Source organism: Physcomitrium patens, chromosome 8 (assembly GCF_059467195.1).
Source record: "Physcomitrium patens ecotype Gransden chromosome 8, ASM5946719v1, whole genome shotgun sequence".
Taxonomy (NCBI): domain Eukaryota; kingdom Viridiplantae; phylum Streptophyta; class Bryopsida; order Funariales; family Funariaceae; genus Physcomitrium; species Physcomitrium patens.
The window spans coordinates 9,391,705-9,416,076 of record NC_143417.1 but is presented as its reverse complement, the minus strand read 5'-3'; the positions used below and the strand labels follow the sequence as shown (position 1 = coordinate 9,416,076).

Genomic DNA, 24,372 nt, shown 5'->3' with positions numbered 1-24,372 from the left:
AGACCTGCAACCGGTTTGGTAAACGGTTTTGAACGCCGACCCAATGGCAACCCTTGGCGCTGGTCGCGATGAGACCTGCGCAGAGTCATGCACCTGATCGTGTGTTTCCGATTCCCCACGCACGATGCGGTAATAACTCCGGCTGGGATTTATCGAGGTGGTGATTTGGGGAAGTGGAGGAAGAATTTGGGTCGCCAAGTAATGACGGTGGTAATCGGAAATTGTAACAAAAAGCCCAAAGTTAAAAGAAATCTCGTGGACCATTTCGGTTGCACCTATTGATTGTGGGTATGTTTCTCAATGCTTGCTTCATTTCACTCCCATTGACGAATCGTAATTTTCTCTCTTTTTCCAGGTCTCCGTTTGCTGCGTTGACGTGGGGCCCTGCGGCCAGCCTCTGGAATCCTGTATATTGTGGCACCACCCGTTTCACTTTGCATCTGCATCCACTCCTCGATAGTTTCAATGGGGAGGAATTGACTTCATATCGCGCCAAGTAGGGTCCAGTGGGGCCGGCTTTCCTCGGGCTACTGGATTAGTTTCTTTATGAAGAACCAGTTCTTTTTTGTTTCTTTTTTATTTTCTACAGCTTTTTTCCTCGTCTTCCTCCTTTTGGGCTTGCAAGGGGAACGGAGAGGGTCGAGTCGAACTTTGCAGCAGCAGGTTTAAAGGCTTCGGCAGAACACACTCTGCCTGTCTTGTGCCGCTCCATTTGGGGTGTCGCTCAACCTTCGATGCCAATGGGGCTCTTCCCTCTTAGCTCTCCTGCTCCCGTACTATCTCTGGGTGAGATTCAGCATTTCGTGTCCACTGGAAGACAATCCTGCTCGCGAGATGAACGATATCTGCACCATTCGCAAGTGCTGCCTAGTTTGATTACATTTTAGGGTGCAGAAGGAATGTCGCGAAGTCAGAACTCTGCGGCTAGCCATAAACTGAAAGCTTGGAGGTGAAACGGTGGAGAACCTAGGTGACAACGAGAGAGAGCACGCTGGAATGCTTTTCATGCAATACGCTTGGATGTGTTCTAGCGTGCCCTCTACCGTTGTCGCCAAACATCTTCTCCATGACTTCTCCTCTCGTCTGTATTCATGTTCTATGAGCCTGCAGTTAGTGTTGTATTTCACTGTACGCTTTCGATTTGGCAGTGAGTGGAGCAAGAAACTCATGCTCCAGATAATCCTCAAATCTGTTCAGTGCTGCCGACTACGGTTGGTGCATGATCACCGTGAGGTCGTGTTCGTCAGCAGTTCGATTGTCCTAAGCGTAAGCTTCATCCCTCTCATCACGTCGTGGTATTTTGTTTCGTAAAATGCAAATCTGAAGGAATTTACTTCCAGGATCGCAATGATTTGCACCATCACGTAGTTTCTAGTACCTCATTGAATCGGTGTAGCAAGCCAATATCTCTCTGACTGTATTTTGAAATGGTATGATCTCTTGTCTCGGCAGCGTTGTCAAGGACCAAATTTGAGTCTCTTTACAAAGGGATACAAGTGTAATAGCACCTGACAATGTCACTCTCCTAGACAGGTCCTGGTTTTCTGTTTCTCATGATTTATTTTTCACATAGAGATCATCACTAAACTTTGATTCTTCAGGTCAAGTTGACTGGTTTGAGATTGATCGGAGCTGAAATCGATATCCTGCTTCTCCAAAGTGAGGTTGCTCCGGATTAAGACTGCATAATGCTTAGTTAATATTCCTGCAAGCAAACTTGCTCAGTGGAAAGTAGTAGTCTTTTCATCTTTGCTAAAACCCAGGATGAGCTGCTGCTCTGTTGTTAAGTACCCACAAGCCATGACCCTCCAAGTATTCCTTAATGAGTATAATATTTTTTCCTGAAGGCTTTAACTCCTTCACCACTTGTCCTGTATAATTCATTCAATTCGCATGCATACTGTACTCTTGTAAGGAATGACGTGAGAATAAATGGAAGTGTATAGTTGTTTTCTTCTGTAGAGTGAATAATGTAACAACACAAAGCATGGTTACAGAACGTCCATTTTTGCTATCAAAATTCCTGGGCACTAAGGTAAGAATTTACCACAACACGAAGAGTTGCTGTTACCTCTGTACTGATTAATCACCACCGCAAACTCTTGTGTACATGCGATATTAGATTTCTGCCACTGAAAGAGAAATAGAGAATTAGATCTTTTGACTGAAAAACCATGACTTCTTTTTTGCACATCTTAAATACCAGATCGTAGAAAATTCTTCGCTAAGAAAGCTCTCAAAAAAATTACAGTCTGGAGCACTGAAAATAGTTCGAATCTTGTCATTTCTCTCCGCTCAATCCATCTGTGAGTCTTCGAGAACACGTTTGTCCATTATCAACGAAGCAACATCAATGTACGCTAGTTCACTCTCAAGGATAATTTTATCCCATTGTATGAACTCAGAGAGATTCTGGGAAAGATGTGGTGTTCGGGCGGAATACTGGGCGGTAGTTATCACAACTGTTTTGAACCTGGGATTAACACCTGTGTCAGTCTTAGTAAGAATTTGAGTATCATAACTCAAAATTGTCCAAGTGGAAGAAAGCGCAGGCTGGTACAATAATGTCAGTCACTGAGGAATAATAAACCAGGCCCATGATTGTAACATGCTAATCTGCGCTCGGGAATGGAAATGTACGATTCTAATTTATCACAAATAAGAGAAGATATCAAATTCCATCCAATAGCTTTTTATTCCAAAAAATTCTCATGAACGAAGATTAACTATGACATCCATGATAAAGAATTTCTTGTATTTATGGATTTTTTTAAAAAATGGCATCATTATCTAGAAGGTGCTTCTAGTCCAATCATCATATATATGGATCATAAGAATCTCTAATATTTTGTATCAACACATGTTTTGAATTCTCGCCAAGCTTGTTGGAGCATGTCTTTGTTAAAATTTGAGTTCAATATCACTTATTAGTCAAGAAAATAATAAGATTTGTATGATGCATTTTTTAGACATTCTTATCTTGTATCTAAAGAAGGAAATGTAACTATTGATCAATAAAGGATAACTTTATTGAAGCCAAAACAATTTTATTTTCAAGTAGTGAAATCAACATTGACTGTTGATTCAAATTTTTTCAAAAAAATTCTATCAACTATGTCTTTTGATCTTCTTGTTTATGATATCAAGAATATTTCTTCTAAGTCTTGTGATACTTCTAAGTTTGAGTTTAAGAACAATCTACTTTATTTTGAAGGATGCTTATATATTCTAAAAAAAGAAACATGTTTATGTGTTCTTCTAGTACGTTACAACTTTCTAGAAATATGATATTTTGAATGCAATAAGACTTTAGAACTAATATTTAGAGATTTTTGGTAGCCGCAAATATAAAAGGCTATGATAGACTTTGTTCAATCATATAACATTTGTTCAAGATCAAAAACTCTTCATCATCAACTTTATAGACTTCTTCAGCTATTACCTATTCTAAAATAATTATGGTCTTTTATTTCTATAGATTTTATTACAGATCTTTCAATCTCAAGTTTGTTGATTCTATATTTGTGATAGTAGATTATTTTATCAAAATGGCACATTTTGTACTATGCACAAAATCTATCATAGATGAAAAAATTAACAATCTTTTCTTTGATAATATTTGTCAATATCATGGATTGCCAAAAATTATTATATTGGATAGGAGGACTTAATTTATATCAAGATTTTAGAAAATTCTTTTTAAGATTTTAAAGATAGACATAAAACTTTCTTCAACCTTTTATTCTCAAACTAATGGACAAAGAAAGCACATAAACCAAGTTTTGGAGCAATACTTAAGGTATACTATCAATTATCAACAAGATGATTGGAAAACCCTCTTGCCATTGGCAGAGTTTTCTTATAATAATACGATGCATTCTTCTATGTAATAAATACCATTTTTTTGTCAATTATGGTTACCATCTACGACTTGATACTTTTGAATTTTCAAAAATTGATAATCTTACAACAAAAGATTTGACAAATCATTTGTCTAAGCTATATGCAACAATAAAGGTGTAATTAAAAGAAGCTCAAGAATGACAAAAGATCAATGCAGATGCTTATCAAAAGGAATAACCACAATTTAATGTAGGTGATAAGGTATGGTTACTTTGTCGTAATATCAAGACTACTTATTTTTATGATAAGTTGGACTATCAAAGGCTTGGATTTTTTCTTATTTGTAGACAAATCAGTTTAGTTGTTTATTGATTATATCTACCAAAGTCAATGAAGATCCATCTTGTCTTTTACATGTCACTTTTTGAACCATATAAGACTATGAATATACCAAAAAGAAGACAAGTCCCATTTCTTCCTATAGAAGTAGATAATAATGAAAAATTTGAAGTGGAAGAAGCTTTAGACTCAAGGCGATGCCAAAATAGGTTAGAATATCTTATCTATTGGTGTGGATATGATATTAATAAATGTACATAGGAGCTAGCAAAGAATCTTACAAATGCAACAAAGATAATGGAGGCTTTTCATCAATGACACTTATTAAAATTAAGATGAAAGATAACAAATCTTTGCTATAAATGAAACAAAATTTTAGGAAAGATTGCATTCTACCTTTTATCTTTGTTTGTAATTTTTGTATAATTCTGCCATCAAGGAGATGGAGAACCAACAACCAACAAATTCATTTAAAGAGCCATTATTTACTAATTCATCAGACGAGATATTGTAATTATCATAGCCTTTAATTAGAAAAGTGGTCCACACACTAGTAATTATACTATCCAAAGGATATGTCTTTCAAGATTGCACGTAGCCATCTGGATCAAATATCTTCAGTTCTACCATTTTTGGCTACACATACAGTGAAGAACTTAAACAAATATTCATTTGGATCTGCACCAATTTATCCTCTAAGAGTAGGTAATTGGACTACACTAATTAAATGATCATCGACCGTACCCATTTGGACCTTAATTAGAATTGTTGGACTCTTTGTCGCCATTGAAGATGAAAATGTTCTACTTAATTCCTTATTAAACTAAATACTATCTTCTTTAACTATCTTTTTTAGACTTTCAAGCCTCTTCAATTTACTATTATTATCTACAAATAATTTTTTTGGAGGTAAAAATGATGGATTTTGAAATACACTAAATTGGCCCTTATTGACAAGTAATTTATGCCATTCTAAGGAACTAGTCTTACTAAAATTGGCTATACCCACTATTAAAAAAGTATCTAATGGAGTATCCAATCTTTTTGTGCCTCCCTCACTTTTAATTAATGAGCTCAAGAGACATATTGGATTGTTAACAAAATTTCTTGTAAGTACTCTTGATAATTTTTTTAACAATTTTTATGACTAAAATATTATTAGTCTGTCAAATTCTTGATATATTTGAATATATAGACATGCATAGAACCATGGTTTAATCCAACTCTGTCGACGCTTCTTTTTTAGATTATTTTCTTATTCATCTAGCAATAAATTTCTTGCTTGCGCTCTCTCTTGTCTTCCTTTCAACTGGCATATTTTTTTTAGTGCAATGTTCTCATTCTTATTAATGATAATCTTTCATCATATAATACTAAAATTGCTTTCCATCTCGAATCTAACTATTCATTTGGCTTTACTTTCGAACCAGTATCAATTTTGTAACCTCTTTACGTGACATCTACAACCACACATTTGGAAGTTAATTCCTCACATTCAATACTATTGTCAATTTCCTAATAATGGTGCCAAAATGTGATTGTCGTTAGACTTATTGTAGACTAATCTAATTAGAATAAAATTATATAGGGAGATTTGAATACAAAAAAAGACTATCTGCATGAGTTTTCATGTTAGGTTCACCTAATTAATTGTCTTCTAGTCAACTAAAATACCTAAAAATGATATATGTCTTCTGCATTCTATCAAATTAAATATTACAATCGATAATTCTATCTTATATATTCACTGTCCTCTCCTTTCCAAACTTATGACAATGATAGTTAATACTACACTATTTTAAAAGACTACATAAAATATTCCATAATCCAATCATTGAAATTTTTCAAACTAACTATCATAACCAGTAATCTCCTTCATATAATTCCAAACTCCACAAACTTCTTCTTGAATCTCAATATTCAATGTATTATAATTCTTCCAGTTATATCCATATTTTAAAAATATCTTTCATTATCAACTTTTCAATCCTCCACTTATAATTTAATATATAATAAATTCAATTTTTTATTTGATATCATCTAAATTAAATCTTTCTTTTATTCCAAAATTTTACTTCACATCAATCAAATTCTATCTATTACTCTTTGTCTACAAGAAAATAAAGAAACAAAGAGGTAGCACCAAGCTTACTCTGGCTCATAACTATCACAGTCTGGCTTTTTTTACTTCTTCAAACTACTTATGCTTTCTTCCAAATGCCAATGACTACACAACCAATGATAACTACTTTTTTTGATTACATCATTCATCCTACCTTCTAAACTATCCATTCATCAGTTTACTAGCTTCTCTTAATCCTACATACTATGCATTATAAAACAAAAAATATCCTATCCATTCTACAATGGCTTATTGTGATTTTTATTGTAAAGATAAGAGCTTGGTCTTTCCTACTCTCTCTCAATTACTTCTCTAAATGTAACTATAAAGACTTTTAAGAATGAATTTAAATCATATAGGAGTTATAAATCCTTTTCCATCAAAAGTGCAAACCAAGAAAGAATATTTTTTGATAGAAGTGCACATATGAACCCAACTTGAATAAATCCATCAAAATATTAGAACGAATGCAATCTTAGATAGAACTTAACTTGTTGTAGAAATCTTCAAAATTTTGATCTTCTTCCATCAAACTTCTTGGGCACACTAATCATTGTTTATGTTGTAGTTGTAAAAACAAAACTTCCTAGATTTAATTGTAAGGTCATTTTACTTGCTTCCTTCAATTACACAATTCTTGATGTAGACTTTGAACTTCTTCTATATATGTAGGATTAATATTTCTATGGTCGACATTCAAGATGAGTGAAAGTTCTATCCTAAGAATATTAAAATGTTTGTGAAGATCAACAATAGTTGCAAATCTATTCTCACTTCTGTCAACTATAGCATCCATGATTTTTCCTTCCATTTCAAATAACTTAACAAATATATGTCAAAATAAAAAAATAAAAAATAAAAATCTACAACTTCTAATATCAAATGAAAATTTCCACAAAGAAGGATAATCCACTCTTTTTAAGGAAAATATCACTGTTAAAAAATTAGGTAGTTTTTTTAAAAGTGGATAATTTAGAACCTTCAAAATATAATAATAAAAGTAGAATAATTCACTTATTTCTAAAATAAGTCAAAAATAATAAATTAGTATTTTTATAAAATTATCAACGATATGAATCTTAAAAAATTAAAAGATCAAGATACTCTTGTGTCACTCAAAAAGACTACATAATCAATTAAAGATGATATAATATCAAACTAAAATAGCTATTTTCAAAGACAAGAAGACTAGAAAGTCTTAAAATAAGACTAAGGACTAAAAAGGCATTGATAAGAGTGAAGAAGGCTTCATTCTTGCTTCCAAATATACTCTTAATTAGGAACTATGTGGCAATGACTTATAAGACCTTCAAAATGTGTTGACTTTGCAAGACTTGTTATTGTGATATAATATAATTAATAGATAAAAAAGGTGAAGAAATTATTATATTATAAAAGATCTTACTTCAAATATTATAGTAGATTATCTTAGAAAATAGACAATAGTCCAAAAAAAAAAAAAAATTTAAAGGTGTAAATGCTATCTTTTTGTAAAGTAGGCTTCTATTTACTTTGTAAGGCCATAAATAAGACAAAATAAAGTAGATTAGAAAAATAAAGAATATGAACATATATAAAAAGAATTTAGGATTTGATTTTAGTAAAAAATAATTAAAAAAGATAAAATATAATACTCAGAGGAGACCGGTTATTAAGCTGGATCAAAATCAAATCCTAAGATACAAAAGTGAGCACCTATGGCAACTCAAGGATTCTTTTATAAATTAGAGAATGGAATTAGAAAGAAAATTTTTAAAAAAAATTAAGCATTAATTTTGAGTGATTTGAGTATATAATGACTTTGCAAGAGCTTTGCAGTCACAAGTAATTTTGGTGACTCTGAAATTTGTGAAATAAAAAAAAGTATTATATTTTGGAGAATTTCATGAGTTTGATAGTAGATCTATAGTTCAAATTTTGATGACTTATAAAAATAGTTGTTTGGAGTGTATGCTATAAGTTTGAGCTTGGTCAAAAATTTCAATTGAAGGTTATTGAATTTCAAGTAGGGTGAAATCTCAGAAATTGGAGTTTGAGAGGCAATTAGGGTTTCTAACATCTTCAATAATCTACCAATTGAATTGAGGTGGAATTTATGTGTGAGAATAAAAGTCTTGATTTGTTATACATATGTGAAATTTGAGAAAATTTGAATAGTTTAAAAAGAAAATATTAGTATTGAAAGTTCAACATTCAAATTAGAATAGGAAGCTGGCCAATACTTGAGCGGATTTTAGATTTTTTCTTCTATTTGGTAAGTGCAATCATCTTCAAATTTCATGTGCTTGTTATTAAATTAGTTGTTGAAAAGTTTGTAAATTTTTAAATAAGATTAATTCTTTCATTGATAGATTCTAAACAGTATTAGGATTAGATTGAGTTGATTAAAATTTGATTTATGATTTAGGATTTGTTTAGGATTTGATTTAGATTTAAGTATTTATTTAGGATTTAATTTAGGATTTAGGATTTATCTAGGATTTGATTTAGGATTTAGAATTTGATTAGAATTTATTTAGGATTTAATTTAGGATTTAGAGTTTGTTTAGGATTTGATTTAGGATTTAGGATTTATCTAAGGTTTGATTTAGAATTTAGGATTTATTTAGGATTTGATTTAGGATTTATGATTTATCTAAGGTTTAATTAAAGATTTATTATTTGTCTAAGATTTGGTCTAGGATTTAAGATTTGTCTAGGATTTGGTCTAGGATTTAGGATTGGTTTAGAATTTGGTTTAGAATTTAGGATTGGTCATGCATTTGGTTTAGGTTTAGGATTTTTCTAGGATTTTATTTAGAGCTTAAGATTTGTCTAGGAATTGATTTAGAGCTTAAGATTTGTCTAAGGATTTGATTGAAGACCATTAGGGTTTCAACAAGAGTTAAATTAGGACTTTCTTGAAATTTATTTAAGATGTATTTATGATTATTCTATTACTTTTTAGGATTTCTAAAGGATTATTTTTAGGTTTATTCTGGATTTTCTTTCAACTCTTTTAAGATTTTTTATTATTTCTCTTATAATTTCATTAAATTTTCTTTTGAATTTAATTAAAGCTTATTTAATATTGTTAAGGTTTTATTAGAGTTTATTTAATATTCTATTAGAGTTAAGATTTTGTTGTAGCAATTTCCATTCTATCTTCCATAGCTAGGTGCCTGGTGCATATTCGAGCAAGACTTCATGTAATATGACATATTTGGTGAACTTGACGTAAAAAGCTTGAGATGAAAGATATTTGGTTTTCTTGGATTATTTAAATTATGAAAAAAGAAGGCAAGAGAGTTGAAGGAGGAACTACAGATGGTACTTCAATTGGAGCTATAGGTGGCAAAATTAGTGGAAGACAAGGTATATATTTCAATCTCAACTCTGCAAGCATGTTTGAAGCTTTTGCTTTGTTCATGCAATAGCAACAAGTTAAAGATTGAAAAGAAGGTATGGCAAACAAAGCATTATAAGTGATTGTGGACAAGATCAATCAATTTGAAACGAAAGATATTACAAAATATTTAAAGTGTTATGTAAAAGAAATATAGTTGAAGCATGTTTCAAAAAGGGAGATGGTTCAATTACTCAAATTAGCCTCTGTACTAGAGATAAGAAAATAAGTAAAGTCTTTTATAGGATATTTTTGGAGGTTCATAGGAGAAATTTTTTCAAACATTGAAAGATGAGTTTTTCTTGGAAGATAGCGATAGGGTCACAGAGAAGTCATCTTTTGAATGGATTGAAAGGCCAAAGTAGGATCTTCTAGCAACAAAATTATTTAAGAAGTTTGAATAATAATATTCTTATTTATTATTTATATATATATATATATATATATATATATATATATATATATATATATTGGATTCAAGTAAAGTAGAGCTTTTTCTTCAAATTACTGATAGAGAGTTATAAGAAAATTTTAAAATATTGCTTGAAGATTATAATAATAAAAAATAAAAAAAATAAAAAAAATAAAAAATGAAGGATTGATAACAAATTAGAAGGAAGTGGAAGAAGCATTAGGATTATTTGAAAAAAGAGAAATTAGAAAAGACAAGGTAGATATTCAAAGACTATTGCAAGTATCTAAGTTAAAAATGCCTACTATCAATTCTACATCTATGATTCAATCTTTAATAGCTACATCAAAGAAAGGAAAAATGGGCATCAATGAAATTATATGAGAGATGAGAAATGAGATATTTACAAATAAAATTTACAAAATTTGAAAAAAATAGTCAATCATCAAGAGGATGAATAAAATAAAGGTTAGAATTAATAGAAGGTATAGTATATAGGTACATGTGGTGTGATAGCATGGATCATTCAAGAAAAGAATGTAAAAATTTTACAAAGGTGCTACGTAAAGGGATTATTTTTTTCAAAGATGATATGATATTTATAAAAGAAAGTGGAAAAAAATTGGAGATAAAATTTGGCAATGGAGATATAAAAGCATTGATGGTTCATGCAAAGGAAGCAAAGACAAATAAGATTGGATTTACTTGAGATTGTGGGGGCATAAGCATTGAAGCATTGGATCATATAAGTTCATTGTGGCTTAGTATAATGAAGTATGTGGCAAATAGGAAGGTTGTTAGAGATATATTAGTTAATGTGGGTAAGTCTATTTAAAAAATCACAAGTTGGAATGATCCAATTGATATTCTATCTATACATGCATATATTACAAGGAATCAACATAAAGCATTAATTGAAGAAAAATGAAGGAGAGATGAAAATAATGAAGGGCCATCAAAAAGAATTACAAGAAGAGAAAAAGCATGAAAAAAAAAAAAGAATTCTATATATAAAGAGACAACAAAGAATATTTCTATCAAAAAAAAAAAAAAAAAAAATTGAGAAAAATTGTGAAAAAAAAAAAAAAACAAAACAAAACAAAAAAAAAAAAAAAAAAAAAAAAAGGCTCCTGCTTGTAAATTATAATCAGATATTGAGGCAACAATGGATTTGAGGAAGATTTTAGAAGAATAAATTTTAAATAGTAAGGTAGAATTTATATTGGAAGAAGTTCTTAAAATAGCAAAGAAAAAATTCCATGAGGTCATTATAGATATTATTAAGAAGACATAACAAATTTTGGGTGAAAATATGGCTTCAAATGCACAAGAGACAAGAGCAATGGTGGATGAAGAAGACAATGATTATGCATATGGAGATGTTTCATATATAAGAATTATGATAGAAGAAGAAGAAATCCAAACTTTAAGTCATTATTCTTATAGTCATTAGGCAAGAGCAAAAATAGAGACATTGGTCAAGTTAAGAAATTTAGAAGAACCTATTGTGGCATTAATTGATCATGGTTTGGAAATCAATTTGGTATTAAAAGAGTTGTATGAAAGGAAAAAAATGGCCTATTGATACCAAGCATAGATAGATGATTTGAGCTACAAATAATTCACAAGGAGAATTATATGGAGCATGTCCAAAAGTGAAGGTTACAATATGAGATATTAGTGATGAACAAAACTTCTTTGTACAAGATATCTACTTATCCTATCATTCTAGGACAACCTTATATTACAGCTACTCGCATTGAAACAAAGATTATGGACAATGGATTAGTATATGCTTGGATTAGGAATTGAGATAGAACAAGAATGGTATAATTTTTGACAATATGTGCTAATCATAATAGAAATCATGGGAGTTTGAGAGAAAAACCTTTATTAAAGGTTATTAGAGAATTTAGAGATGAGCATGTGAGGAATTTTCACCGAACACCATTGTAAAGCGAGATTACAATGGATTAGAAAAAGAGATGCTTCTACTAAGTATAGAAGAGTAGATATTATATATTGGGCTTATTGGATTGACAAAAGATTGTGTATTATCTTTTAAGAATATTGATAAGATGAAGAAGATGGATAAATAATATGTTAAAATATTGAACAAAAATTGAAAGGAAATGGAGAATTGATTGAAAATGAATTTATTTCAGGAGCTTTTGAAGAAGTGGGATTTATAGATAGTATAAGAAAATTAAATTATTTTTTGCAAGGTGGATTGCAAGAAAAGAATAGAATTATTAATATGTATTCTAAAAATATTTATGATAAAATTCATGGATTTATAAAAAAAATTAAATTGCCAAGAGGTACGTATTGAAATTAAATATAAATCAATGGTAAAAAAGATCAAATCAACGGCTTTGCCACTACCATCAGATTATGAAGAAAGAGTGAGTGAAGCATCTACACAATTAAATTTAAGGAATTCTAGAATAATAGGGCATGAATTTACAAATGCTACATTAGATCGATTAAATATTGGATGTAATGGATTTATGACAAAATGTGAAGGAAAATGTTTTAAAGATATGTTTGAATGACATAGAAAGGCTTTTGTATTTGAGGCATATGAAATTGGATATATTGATCGAAGTATTCTAGCACCTATGGTTATTTTACTATTCCTTATGAACCATGAAATTTGCAACCAATTCTAGTATCAAGAGCACATTTATCTAAACTAAGAGATTTATTCAATGAAAAAATTAAAATAGAAATTTTGGAACCATCTATCGCACGTTATTCTAATCAATGGTTTATAGTGTCAAAGAAAAATAAAACAATGAAATTTATATAAGATATACAACTTGTGAATAAATTTACTATTAGAAATATGGATTCCAATCGGATTGTAGATGAATTTGCAGAAGCATTTGTTAGAAGAGTTATCTATTCGATGGATGATTTTTATTCAAGTTATAATCAATTTCAATTGACAATGCAAAGTAGGGATTTGATAACTATGAAGACACCATTAGGATTAGTCAGAATGTATACATTACTATAAGGGGCTCCAAACTCTATAGCACACATAATGAATAGAATACATAAGATGTTAAGAGAATTTATTTTAAGTATAACAATGTTTTTTTTAGACGATGTGCCAATTAAAGGATATAAAAAAAGAAGAAAAGATAATACATTAGATTCAAAAGGATGTAGGAAGTTTGTACTAGATCATATTGATGATTATAAGAAGATTTTAATAAGATTAGAAGAATTTCATTTAACCTTATCAAGAACAAAATCAATGTTTGAGATAAAGAAAGTTTTGGTGGGAGGACACATGTGTAGATTATATGGATATAAGCCAAATATAGAAAAAGTTGATATTATTAAAAAGATAAAAGAATGTTGAAACACAACAAAAATTTAAAGATTTTTAGGAATATGTATTTTCTATTATAAATGGATACTTCATTTTGTATATGAGTGAGCTCTCAATTATACTCTAAAATTTAAATTTTTATTATTTTCCTATTTTATGATAATTAAACATGTTAAATTAGGATTTATATAAGTAGAATTTAGTTTTATAGAATTTTTAGGATTACAACCCTTGATGGTATAAAACATAGCTTAATTCCTTGAATTAGGTTAATTAGGACTAAAGTGATAAGAATTAGAAAATTAGAATAGCAACTTAGTTAGTTTAATAATTTAGAGGTTGTTAGTCATTACTATAAGGATTGACTAAAAGCCTATTAGTGCATCTATAACCATTCACATGATTTAGGAGTTGGAATTATAATTCTCTAAAAGATTTAGGAAAGTTAGCAATAGTAATTTTGGATTTTCCTCCAAATTTGACAAATTTAAGCAGCATGGTGGTTCTTCTACTTAATGGGAGTCTTTTTAATGCAATGTTGGCACCGGATTTACCTCGTGGAGTAAAGAAAACAAGATCAGCAACCTCTCCTTCAAAATACAAGAGAAGCAATGAAATTCTTATTTTGAAGAATTTCACAAAAATTGCCAAGATCCTTTTAAGTAAAAACTTCCATGAAAATTATAATTGAACATGAATTGAGGCATGTGAGTAGTCGATCTTAGCTTAAAAAGGTGTTTTGAACACAATAGTGAAGTTAGATTTACAAAAAAATGTTTTCTTGACCACTTACAAGAGCCATCAGCCTTAGTAACGAGATTGGATCTTGAACGAATGAAGGCCATAGATCTAGATTAGGGATCTTAAAAATCAAGGGTGGAAATGTAGCCACCCTTCTATGAGCATCCACTCAATTGTATAAGAGAGGCTTGGTTTTCCACGCCCTTTCTCTCTCCTCTTTTGGGAAAAGGGTAGAGCCATGCCAAAATTTGGCCAAAACTCTAATCTTAATTTTATTTAGATTTTAATTCTCAATATGAACCTTGTGATTGTTTATGTATGGATTTTGCATTGTGAAGAATGGTCATTAAGTTTTAAAATATGTTTCATTGAGGTAGATATCTCCTCGGCCTATCAAATACCCCAAGGGTTTTAAGGGCCTCGGATTTTCTTCAATCAGTCACTCAATTTCTGTTTTTTCAATGTGATATTTTGAATAATTGTAGCTTTTGTTGTTAGCTTTTCAACAAGATAATATTTGCTTGATTTGGAGTAAGAAAGAATTTTTGGTGAATTTTTGAGTTTGATGGAGTCGACTGCCTTTGCAGTTTGAATCAATCAAGTTTGGAAAGACATTTCTCAGTGCTTGGTGATTGGATTTATTTGAAATTATGGGATCATCAAGCTTTATAAGCTAAGCTCTGAAAGGCATAAGTTTTGGTGAATTTGAAGACAATCTGAATTTTTTGTGAATTTCTAAGTGAAGAGGGTTGGTCACCATGGCAGTTTGGATCACTCAACTTCAAAAGAAAAATTCTCACGATTGGATCATTAGATTGCAACGAGGATTGTTGGATCAATAGCGTCTTCAAGTCAGCCTTGCAATAAGCTAAAAATCATTCAAATTGAAGCTGATTAAAAATTTTGGAAAATTTTGGAGTAGAAGGGGGTTGCTGCCTTCAATCCTTAAGTGTTGTCAAGGTACCTTCGCTTTCACCTCTCACTTTATTTTTACTATCGTCTTCACAGTGACTTGTAAGCTCCACATTTCACTTTTTGGCTAATAAATTTTAAGTTTAACTTGTAACCTTTAATATTCTCACTTTAACTTCTAACTTTTAACTTTTAAACTAAACTTTTAATTTTAACTTTTCACTTAACCTTTAATCTTAACTTTTAACTTGATTTTTTTACTTAACCTTTTAATTTTAAATTTTAACTTAACCTTTTAATCTTAGTTTTTAACTTTAATTTTTTTTAACTTAACTTTTAACTTAGCTTTTAATTCAAACTTAAGTTTTTATTCTTATAGTCAATTAATAGTAATAACTTAGTTAATTATTTTTATTATGTTTACAAAGTAAATTTCATTTAACATATTTATTTAATGTTGGTAACTATTGCTTGGAAGGCCTAAAACTAATTGAATTTTTAATAGAAAGATTTAAATTAATCTAAAAATTACACAATTGGGAGCTCTCTAATTCCACTTCTTGGACTTGTTGTCTGGCATAGGTTTCATCAAGTGGTGAAATTTGGCCTCACAATATGTAATAGATCCATTGTACAAGTTATTACTAAAGAATCAAAATTTTCATATAAAAGAAGAATAAAAAAAAAGCTATAGAAATATTGAAAGAACTTCTTTCTTTACCTCCAACTTTGAAGAAAATAAATTATAAATGTGGAAGGTTAGTGATATTAATAATTGATACAAGTCCAATTGAAATAGGTTGGGCAGTTGGACAAGATGATGAATAATAAAATAGATATGTAGTAAGATTTAGAGCAAAGATTTCGAATATTAGACAAAAGACATTTGTACAAATTAAAAGAGAATTATGGGGTATAGTAATAGCTATGAAAAATAAAAAAGAATACTTGATTGGTACATTGATAGTTATAAAAACATATTATTTATCCTTATTACGAATGATTACTAATTGTTCTACACCAAATATAACAATATTAAGATGGATTGTATATATAAAGTCTATGAATTTAGAATTCAAACATATTTCTAGAAAGGACAATGTGGTTGCAAATATGTTGTCATAAGCACAATATGATAATAAAGATGATATGATTGATGATGAAGAAAATATTAGCACCAACTTTTATTTGACTTTGTGTACAAGAAGAGATACATTGTATTTACTTACACTACTTGAATTATTCTTAGAAGAGTTATATAATAGTGAATGGTTGCATATTGGAAAGTACTTAATTACATTAAAGTGGCAAGAAGATTGGGCAAATTATGAGTTTAAAAGAATTTGGAAGAAGGCCTATTGATATTTTCTTTAAGATGGATTTTTATAGAAGCATCCAAAGCAAAGGAGTGGAGTGCCATAATAGGTTGTATGTAGCTATGGCACTCAATAAAATATCATTAAAGAATTTCATGAAAGTTGGTGGATCAGAAATTGAGACATTTGGATAACATTTGCAAAGATAAAAGAAAAATATTGATAAAAAGGTATGTATAAGAATATGGCAAATTTTGTAGGAACTTGTGAAACTTGTCAAATATATTCAAACATTTGACATTAAGATGGATTGCATCTAACACGTCCATTAGGAACTTACTACAAATGGGTGGTTGATTTAGTTACAATATCAATGGGATTTGGATAAAAAAAATATTTGATACTTGCTTGAGAAGATTTGATAAATCAAGTAGAAGAGAAAGCATTTGGAACAAAGACTATGGAAGAGATATGTTAGTTTATATTAGAGGAAATTATTTGCTAATATGATTGTATTGGAAAAATCATTGTAGATAGAAAGAAATTAGATACAAATGAAGCACAAAAGTTCTTAGAGAGAATGGATATTAGACTTGCACTAACAACTATATATAATCTAGAAAGAAATGGTAATAGTGAATATAGGCATTCTTCAATTGTTAAAGTATTGGTTAAAATATACAAAGAGAAGATAGGTGATTGGCCTAAGTTATAATCATTTGCATTATGGGCAAATCGCACAACTCATAGTATAGTTATAGGATATATGCTAATAAAATTGATATATGGACAAAAATCAATGATGCTATTAGAGGAGGTTGTACTGACATGGAATATATTACCTTGAGAAGATGGTTTAAGAAGAAAAGAATTATTGGCATTATAAATTTGTCAATTTGAAAGAAGACCCAATGACATTGAGGTAGCTATAAAAAAGTTAAAAGATACAAGAGAAAAAAACAAAGAAATATTTAACAAAAAGTATCAATTGCATCCAAAACTAATTCAAAATAATGATTGAGGTATTGATTTATGATAGTAGTTTGAACAACCAACATAGCATGATAAAGAAATTTGCAAGAAGATGGTTTGGGCCTTATGTTTTCAAACAAGTATATGACAATGGAACATACTTGTTACAAGAACTTGATGGTACAAAATTAAAAATTCCTATAGTAGAAAAAAGAATCAAGTCATTTAAACAAAGAGGTGAAAATATTAGTTTTGATAGAGAACAAAATCCATTACAAGACATTGACATGGAAGAAGAAGAGAAAATTGAAGATCAAGAATCTGACCATGACAAAAAAAATTCTATATCAATATATTGAAGAATCATTGGCACATGCCAAAGGATGCACAGGTTCAAGGGAGATAGATGACATGATGTTATACTACTATTAGATGAAAATAATGAAGAAATTATTATATTATAGAAGATCTTACTTCAAATATTATAAAAAATTATCTTATAAAATAAATAATAGTCCAAAAGAAAGTAAAATTAAATGTGTAAATGCTACCTTTTTATAAAATAGGCATTTATTTACTTTATAAGGCCATAAATAAGACAAAACAAGATAGATTAGAAAAATAAAAAATATGAATATATGTAAAAAAAGTTAGGAGTTGATTTTAGCAAAAAATATCTCAAAAGGATAAAATATGATATTCAGAGAGGACCAGTTATCAACCTAGATCAAAATCAAATCCTAAGACACAAAACTAAGCACCTACAGTAACTTAGGGGTGCTTTTATAAATTAGAGAATGGAATTAGAAAGAAAAATTGAAAAAATAAATAAATAAACATTGATTTGAGTGATTTGAGTATGTAATGACTTTGCAAGAGCTTTGCAAAGTCACGAGTGTTTTAGGTGACTCTCGAATTTGTGAAATAAAAAGGGTATTACATTTTGGAGAATTTCATGAATTTGGTAGTAGATCTATGATTCAAATTTTAAAGACTTATGAAAATAGTTGTTTAGAGTATATGCTATAAGTTTGAGCTTGGTCAAATATTTTAATTAAAGTTTATTGAATTTCAAGTAGGTTGAAATCTCAAAAATTTGACTTTAAGAGGTAGTTAGGGTTTTTAAGATCTTCAATAATCTACCAATTGGATTGAGATAATAATTTTATATAAAGATAAAAGACTTGATTTGCTATACATATATAAAATTTGAAAATAATCGATTAGTTAGAAAAGGAGATATTGGCAATGGAAGTTCAACATTCAAATTGGAGTAGGAGGCTAGCCAACACTTAAGTAGATTTTAGAGTTTTTCTTCTATTTGGTAAATACAATCATCTTCAAATTTTGAATGCTTGTTGTTAATTTAGTTATTAAAAAGTATGTAAGTTTTTAAACAAGATCAATAATTCAATTGATAGATATTGAGGTTCTAAACAATACTAGGATTAGATTGAGTTGATTAGGATTTGGTTTAGGATTTAGGATTTGTCTAAGATTTGGTTTAGGATTTCGGATTTGTCTAAGATTTGGTTTAGGATTTTAGATTTGTCTAAGATTTGGTTTAGGATTTTAGATTTAGGATTTGTTTAAGATTTGATTTAAGATTTAAGGTTTGTCTAGGATTTGATTTAAGATATAGGATTTGTTTAGGGTTTGATTTAAACTTTAGGATTTGTCTAGGATTTAATTTAGAATTTAGAGTTTGTCTAAGGTTTGATTAAGGATTTAGAATTTGTCTAGGATTTAGTTAAGGATTTAGGATTTTTCTAAGATTTGATCTAAGATTTAGGATTTATCTAGAATTTGTTCTAAGATTTAGACTTGGTTTAGAATTTGGTTTAGGATTTAGAGTTGGTCATGGATTTGGTTTAGGATTTAGGATTTGTCTAGAATTTAATTTAAGATTTAAGGTTTTTCTAAGGATTTGATTGAAGTTCATTAGGATTTCAATGATGATTAAATTAGAACTTAGTTGAGATTTACTTAAGATATATTTGTCATTATTTTATTATTTTTTAAGATTTCCTAAGGATTCTTTTAAGATTTGTTGTGGATTTTCTTTCAAATCCTTTAAGTTTTCTTATTATTTCTATTATAATTTCATTAAAGTTTCTTTTGAATTTAATTAAAGCTTGTTTAATATTTTTAATTTTTAATTAGAATTTATTTAGTATTCTATTAGAGTTAGGATTTTGTTGTAGCAATTTCCATTCTACCTTCCACAACTAAGTACTTGATGCATTCTTGAGCAAGACTTTATATAATACAACAATATATTTTAGTATGAAAAGTAAGTTTTTTATATGTATGCTATTATAATACGTGAAGTCTTATTTAAGAATGTTGTAGGTACTTGGCTGTGGAAGGTAGAATAGAAATTGCTACAACAAAATCCTAATTATAATAGAATACTAATAATGCTAAACAAGCTTTAATCAAATTCAAAGAAACCTCAAAGGAATTACAAAGAAAGAATAAAAAATCTTAAAGAAATATTAGAATGATTACAAATATATCTCAAATACATCTCAATTCAATCTTAATTTAATCCTAGTTGAAATCCTATTGGACTTCATTCAAACTTTAGGCCAAAAACTAACTAAATCTTAAATTCTAAATAAATTCAAATAAAATCCTAAATCCTAAATCAAATCCTGACCAAAACTTCAACTCTAAATCAAACCTTAACCAAACCCTAAATCCTAAACCAAATCCTAACCAAATCCTAATCCTAAATCAAATCATAACCAAACTCTAACCTTAAATCAAACCCTAATTAAATCCTAACCCTAAATCAAATCCTAACCAAATTCTAAATTCTAAACCAAATCCTAATCAAATCTTAAATCTTAAACCAAAATCCTAAATCAAATCCTAACTAAATCCTAAACCCTAAACCAAACCCTAAATCCTAAACCAAGTCCTAAATCTAAATAAAATCTTAACCAAACCCTAAATCCTAAATCAAATCCTAACCAAATTCTAAACTTTAAATCAAATCCTAAATCCTAAATTAAATATTAATCCTAAATCGAACTCTAGTAATTTCTCTAACAGATTTAAACCTCAATAACTAATGAATGAACCGTTGATCTAAACTTAAAATTTGCATGCTTCTTAAAAACTAAGTTAAAAATAAGCACAAAAAATTTGAAAAGGATCAAAATTACCAAATAGACGATAACCTCAAAAACGTGCTTGGATATTGGTCGGCCTCCTTCTCCAACCTTGATGCTAATCTCCCAGAGCCAATACCTCTCTCTTTCACTGTTTAATTGATTTCAAACTTTTTATATACATAGAAAAAAAAGTCTATTATCCTCACTTATAAATTTCACTCCAATCCACATAGTAGATTATAAGAAATCTTAAAAATCCTCACTAGACCTAAAATTCTACTTTTTGAGACCTTAATCCACTTAAATCTCAATAATACTCAATTCAACCATTAGATCAAGCTAAAATTTATAACATATATTAAGCACAACTATAACCATCAATCCACAAAAATTTTCTTGTAGATCTAGTACAAAATTCTTGAAATTGCCCAAAATGTCAATCCTATTTCGATCACAAAATCCAAATCATCCAAAAATAAACTTGATTTTATCAAGCTCTTACAAAGTCATTGTGAATCCAAATCACCCAAAACTAATGTTTATAGAAATTTTATTCAGTTTCCTATCAAACTCCACTCTTTGATCTGCAAAAGAATCCCCGAGTTACCATAGGTGCTCAGTTTGGTGCCTCAAGGTCTGATTTCAATCTAGGTTGATAACCGTCCCTCTTTGAGTATCAATATCTAGTTTTTCTAGGTAGTTTTTGCTAGAATTTACTCTTAACTTCCTCTTAAAGATACTTATATCATTTATTTTTCTAATCTACCTTATTTTGCCTTATTTATGGCCCTATAAACTAAATAGAAGCTACTTTTGTAAAAAGAAAATATTACTACTAAAAGTTTTACTACCTTCCTATCTTTTATCCATATTTTTTTACTTTATCTTTTAACTTGGCTCTTCTATAATAAGATCCATATTATCATATTTCACCATATAGTCATGTTACAACACGACAATGTGACATAGTTAGCTTGTTTTGTAATCTACCAACATGAAGTTAATTTGTTGACTAAGTTTTTAACCTATTAATCAATTGCAAATATATATAAAATCTAAGAAGCTTTTATAGGAAATATTATAAATATTATGAAATAAATCTATTTTTACCTATTTTTACTTAATCATATAGATAAATATTAGAATAAATATTAAAATAAATAAATATATATATATATATATATATATATATATATTTCTATTAATATATATTCATTATGAAGTAGAGATGTATAAATCCTTGAATTCTAAAAAAATCAAAGAAGTTAGCTTTGATGTCTAATAAGAGTTAGAAACAAAAAGTAGATTCTCAACATGTTAATTTTTAATTTATAGTTTATCATTTCATAAGATCTTTTAGTAATTCTTTGTATATTAGTAAAATATTTGTGCTTATTAAAAAAATTACACTATTATTACTAATATTTTTAATTTTTTGATAAAGATATAATTTAGATAAGAGATTATTATTTTGGAAGAAAATATGTAGATAAATATTTCAAATAAAATAAAATTTAATAATAAAAAAGATAGGATATAATAAGATAATTCAATTTAAAAAATAAAACATGTACTTAAAAAATCTAATCTTTTAAAGAAAAAATCATCTTAATAAAGAGACACCATACACTTCATTTTTGAGTTTTTTCTATTCAAAGATTAAGTTTAATGGCAGCAACTTCTTTCGGCTAAAATACTTTAAAAAAAATACTTAAAACCTTGTGTGCTTTAAGCAAATAAACCACCATAACTCAATTATCCATCTATCCATCGATTTTGGCTTATTCTCTCAATAATTCAAATGTATTGCATGGATTTGGAGATTGTAAAAAAATCCATCCTCATGTCTCCTCTTTTATGAAGGCCTAAGATTACGACCACATAAAGGTCCCCCGGAGAGATAAAAGGCATTCTGTGTCTCCATCTTCATTAGCTACGTTTGGCAAGCTGGAACGCTTTGTAAATAAGGGCATTATACAGCAAAGTTTGTACACAAAAGTTGCAAAAAAATTGATATGATATTCAATTAAACGATACTAGCTTCAACTATCTTAAGTAGAGATAATTACAATGAATCATGAGTTCTCTACACAAGGATATACAGAATACAGTGGAGGAAGGACGAGAGAGTGAGATGTATTGCATGGCTAAATGCTTAGATTGAACCAATTTCATTATAAGTGAGGAACTCGGTACACGGAGGATTAAACAGTTAATTATGTGATTAGAAATCTATATTCTGATGGAGATGAAACAAAGTATATCAATAAAGGCCAAAGCTTTTCCAGATTCCTCTGAGATCTTGTCGACATTCAACTTTTCCACATATTCATCGAGTGACTTCTCTGATGCAAGTCAATTGTTGAAAAAAGATTAGTAGTTGCACGAGACGTAGCAATCCACTTTTTGCCTTTCAGTGTGTGTTAAGTTTGGTCATTCTCCAAGTCGGTTCCTATGTGTATGGCTTCCACCACAGAGCACGAGAGAGAGAGAGAGAGAGAGAGAGCCTCGCATTGTGGAGCTTGTATTTGAAAAAAGATGTCCTTAGGTTTGGTTATGCAAGGAGGAAAATGCCTTCCTTTTAAGCCTTGAAACAATTCAAAGAGCTTGATTGGGCTTTGTCATGCTCTAGATCATCTATTGTATCATTTTTTGACAAGAGTTGATCAAAGTCTCTCTCATCAATGGTGATAGAAAGAAAGAAAGCTTGCTTTTCTGGTATTAACTGTTAAAGTAAAAGTAGAATAAGTTACCTTATAGAAGATATTAACTTAGATAAGTTGCTAGTGGTCAAAGGTTTGATTCTTGGTATATGGTAAGGACATCCAATGGATATAAGATGAAGTCATGGATGAAGACTCAAAGTCAAAAGCATAAAATATTAATAAGGGAATATCTAAAGACTAAGTATGAGTCATTAGTATATATCATAGGATACCCTTGAGGCTCGTGAGATGCCAAAAGGATCCTAGAGTCACGTGTGTAAAAGTCAAAGAGTGGAAGTTGTCTTTTAGGGCAGCAACCACTACCTATAAGTAATGGGTATTGGAAGTGAGAGACATCTTATTCCATACTCTCTTTGTGTGCAACCTTGCTGATGCTAAGTGTTGTGTCTTCAAAGTATTTTTTCTTCAATAGGTTATGGGTCCACTCACCTTTACTTGTGAGTTTTGAAGTACTTTGAAGTCTTTCTTGTTGTGAGGAATAGATCTTATGATTGTTGCTGAAGTTTGAGTTTGCTCTCTTCTAACCCTTCTTATGCATCTAATTGTTGATGTAGTTTTTGCTCTTACTTGTTGTTAAGTACATTGATAGTCTTGGTTGTTGTTAGACTCCATTTAATGATATTTTAGAACTTGAGTATTATATTTCTTTCTTGAGTTTCATCATTGGTGCTCTAACTTTGTGCTTTCATATACTTAACTTCATAAGAGATTCTCCTATTATTATAAGAAGTATTTTGTGTAGTTAGAGGGGTAATTGAAGAGTGGCAAAGCTTATGCAAGAGGTTTAGATAGAGTATAAGACTTATGAGAAGTCTTATATGTGAAGTTGAGAGTGATACAAGAGTGAAATCACTTGTATAATTACAAAGAGGGCATTCTAGGTTTCTAAGGCAACAACACCTTCTTGTTGATTTTGAAAGTTCTATCTTCTCTTTTCTTGATTTTCTTTCACACATCCCTTCCCTAGACATGGCTTCAAGTGAAGGTGAGAGCTTGAGAGTCATTGAGAAGTTTAGAGGTAATAACTTTTACCATTGATAGAAGAAAATGGAGCTTTTGTTGGCTTCATTGGAACTTTGAGACATTGTTGATGAAAGTGAAGACCCTCTAAGTGACAATGCTGATATCAAGGTGAAGAA

General features: G+C 29.6%; 1 protein-coding gene across 1 annotated transcript; it reads left to right on the top strand.

Annotated features, from left to right (window-relative positions):
* Positions 1-707: 707 nt before the first annotated feature.
* On the top strand, positions 708-1,879 carry LOC112285601 (uncharacterized). The gene is made up of 2 exons (XM_024526548.3): positions 708-1,266; positions 1,602-1,879. Exons 1-2 carry the CDS (start codon positions 997-999, stop codon positions 1,677-1,679), a joined length of 348 nt encoding a protein of 115 aa, XP_024382316.1. The 5' UTR covers positions 708-996; the 3' UTR covers positions 1,680-1,879.
* The last annotated feature ends 22,493 nt before the right edge of the window (positions 1,880-24,372 follow it).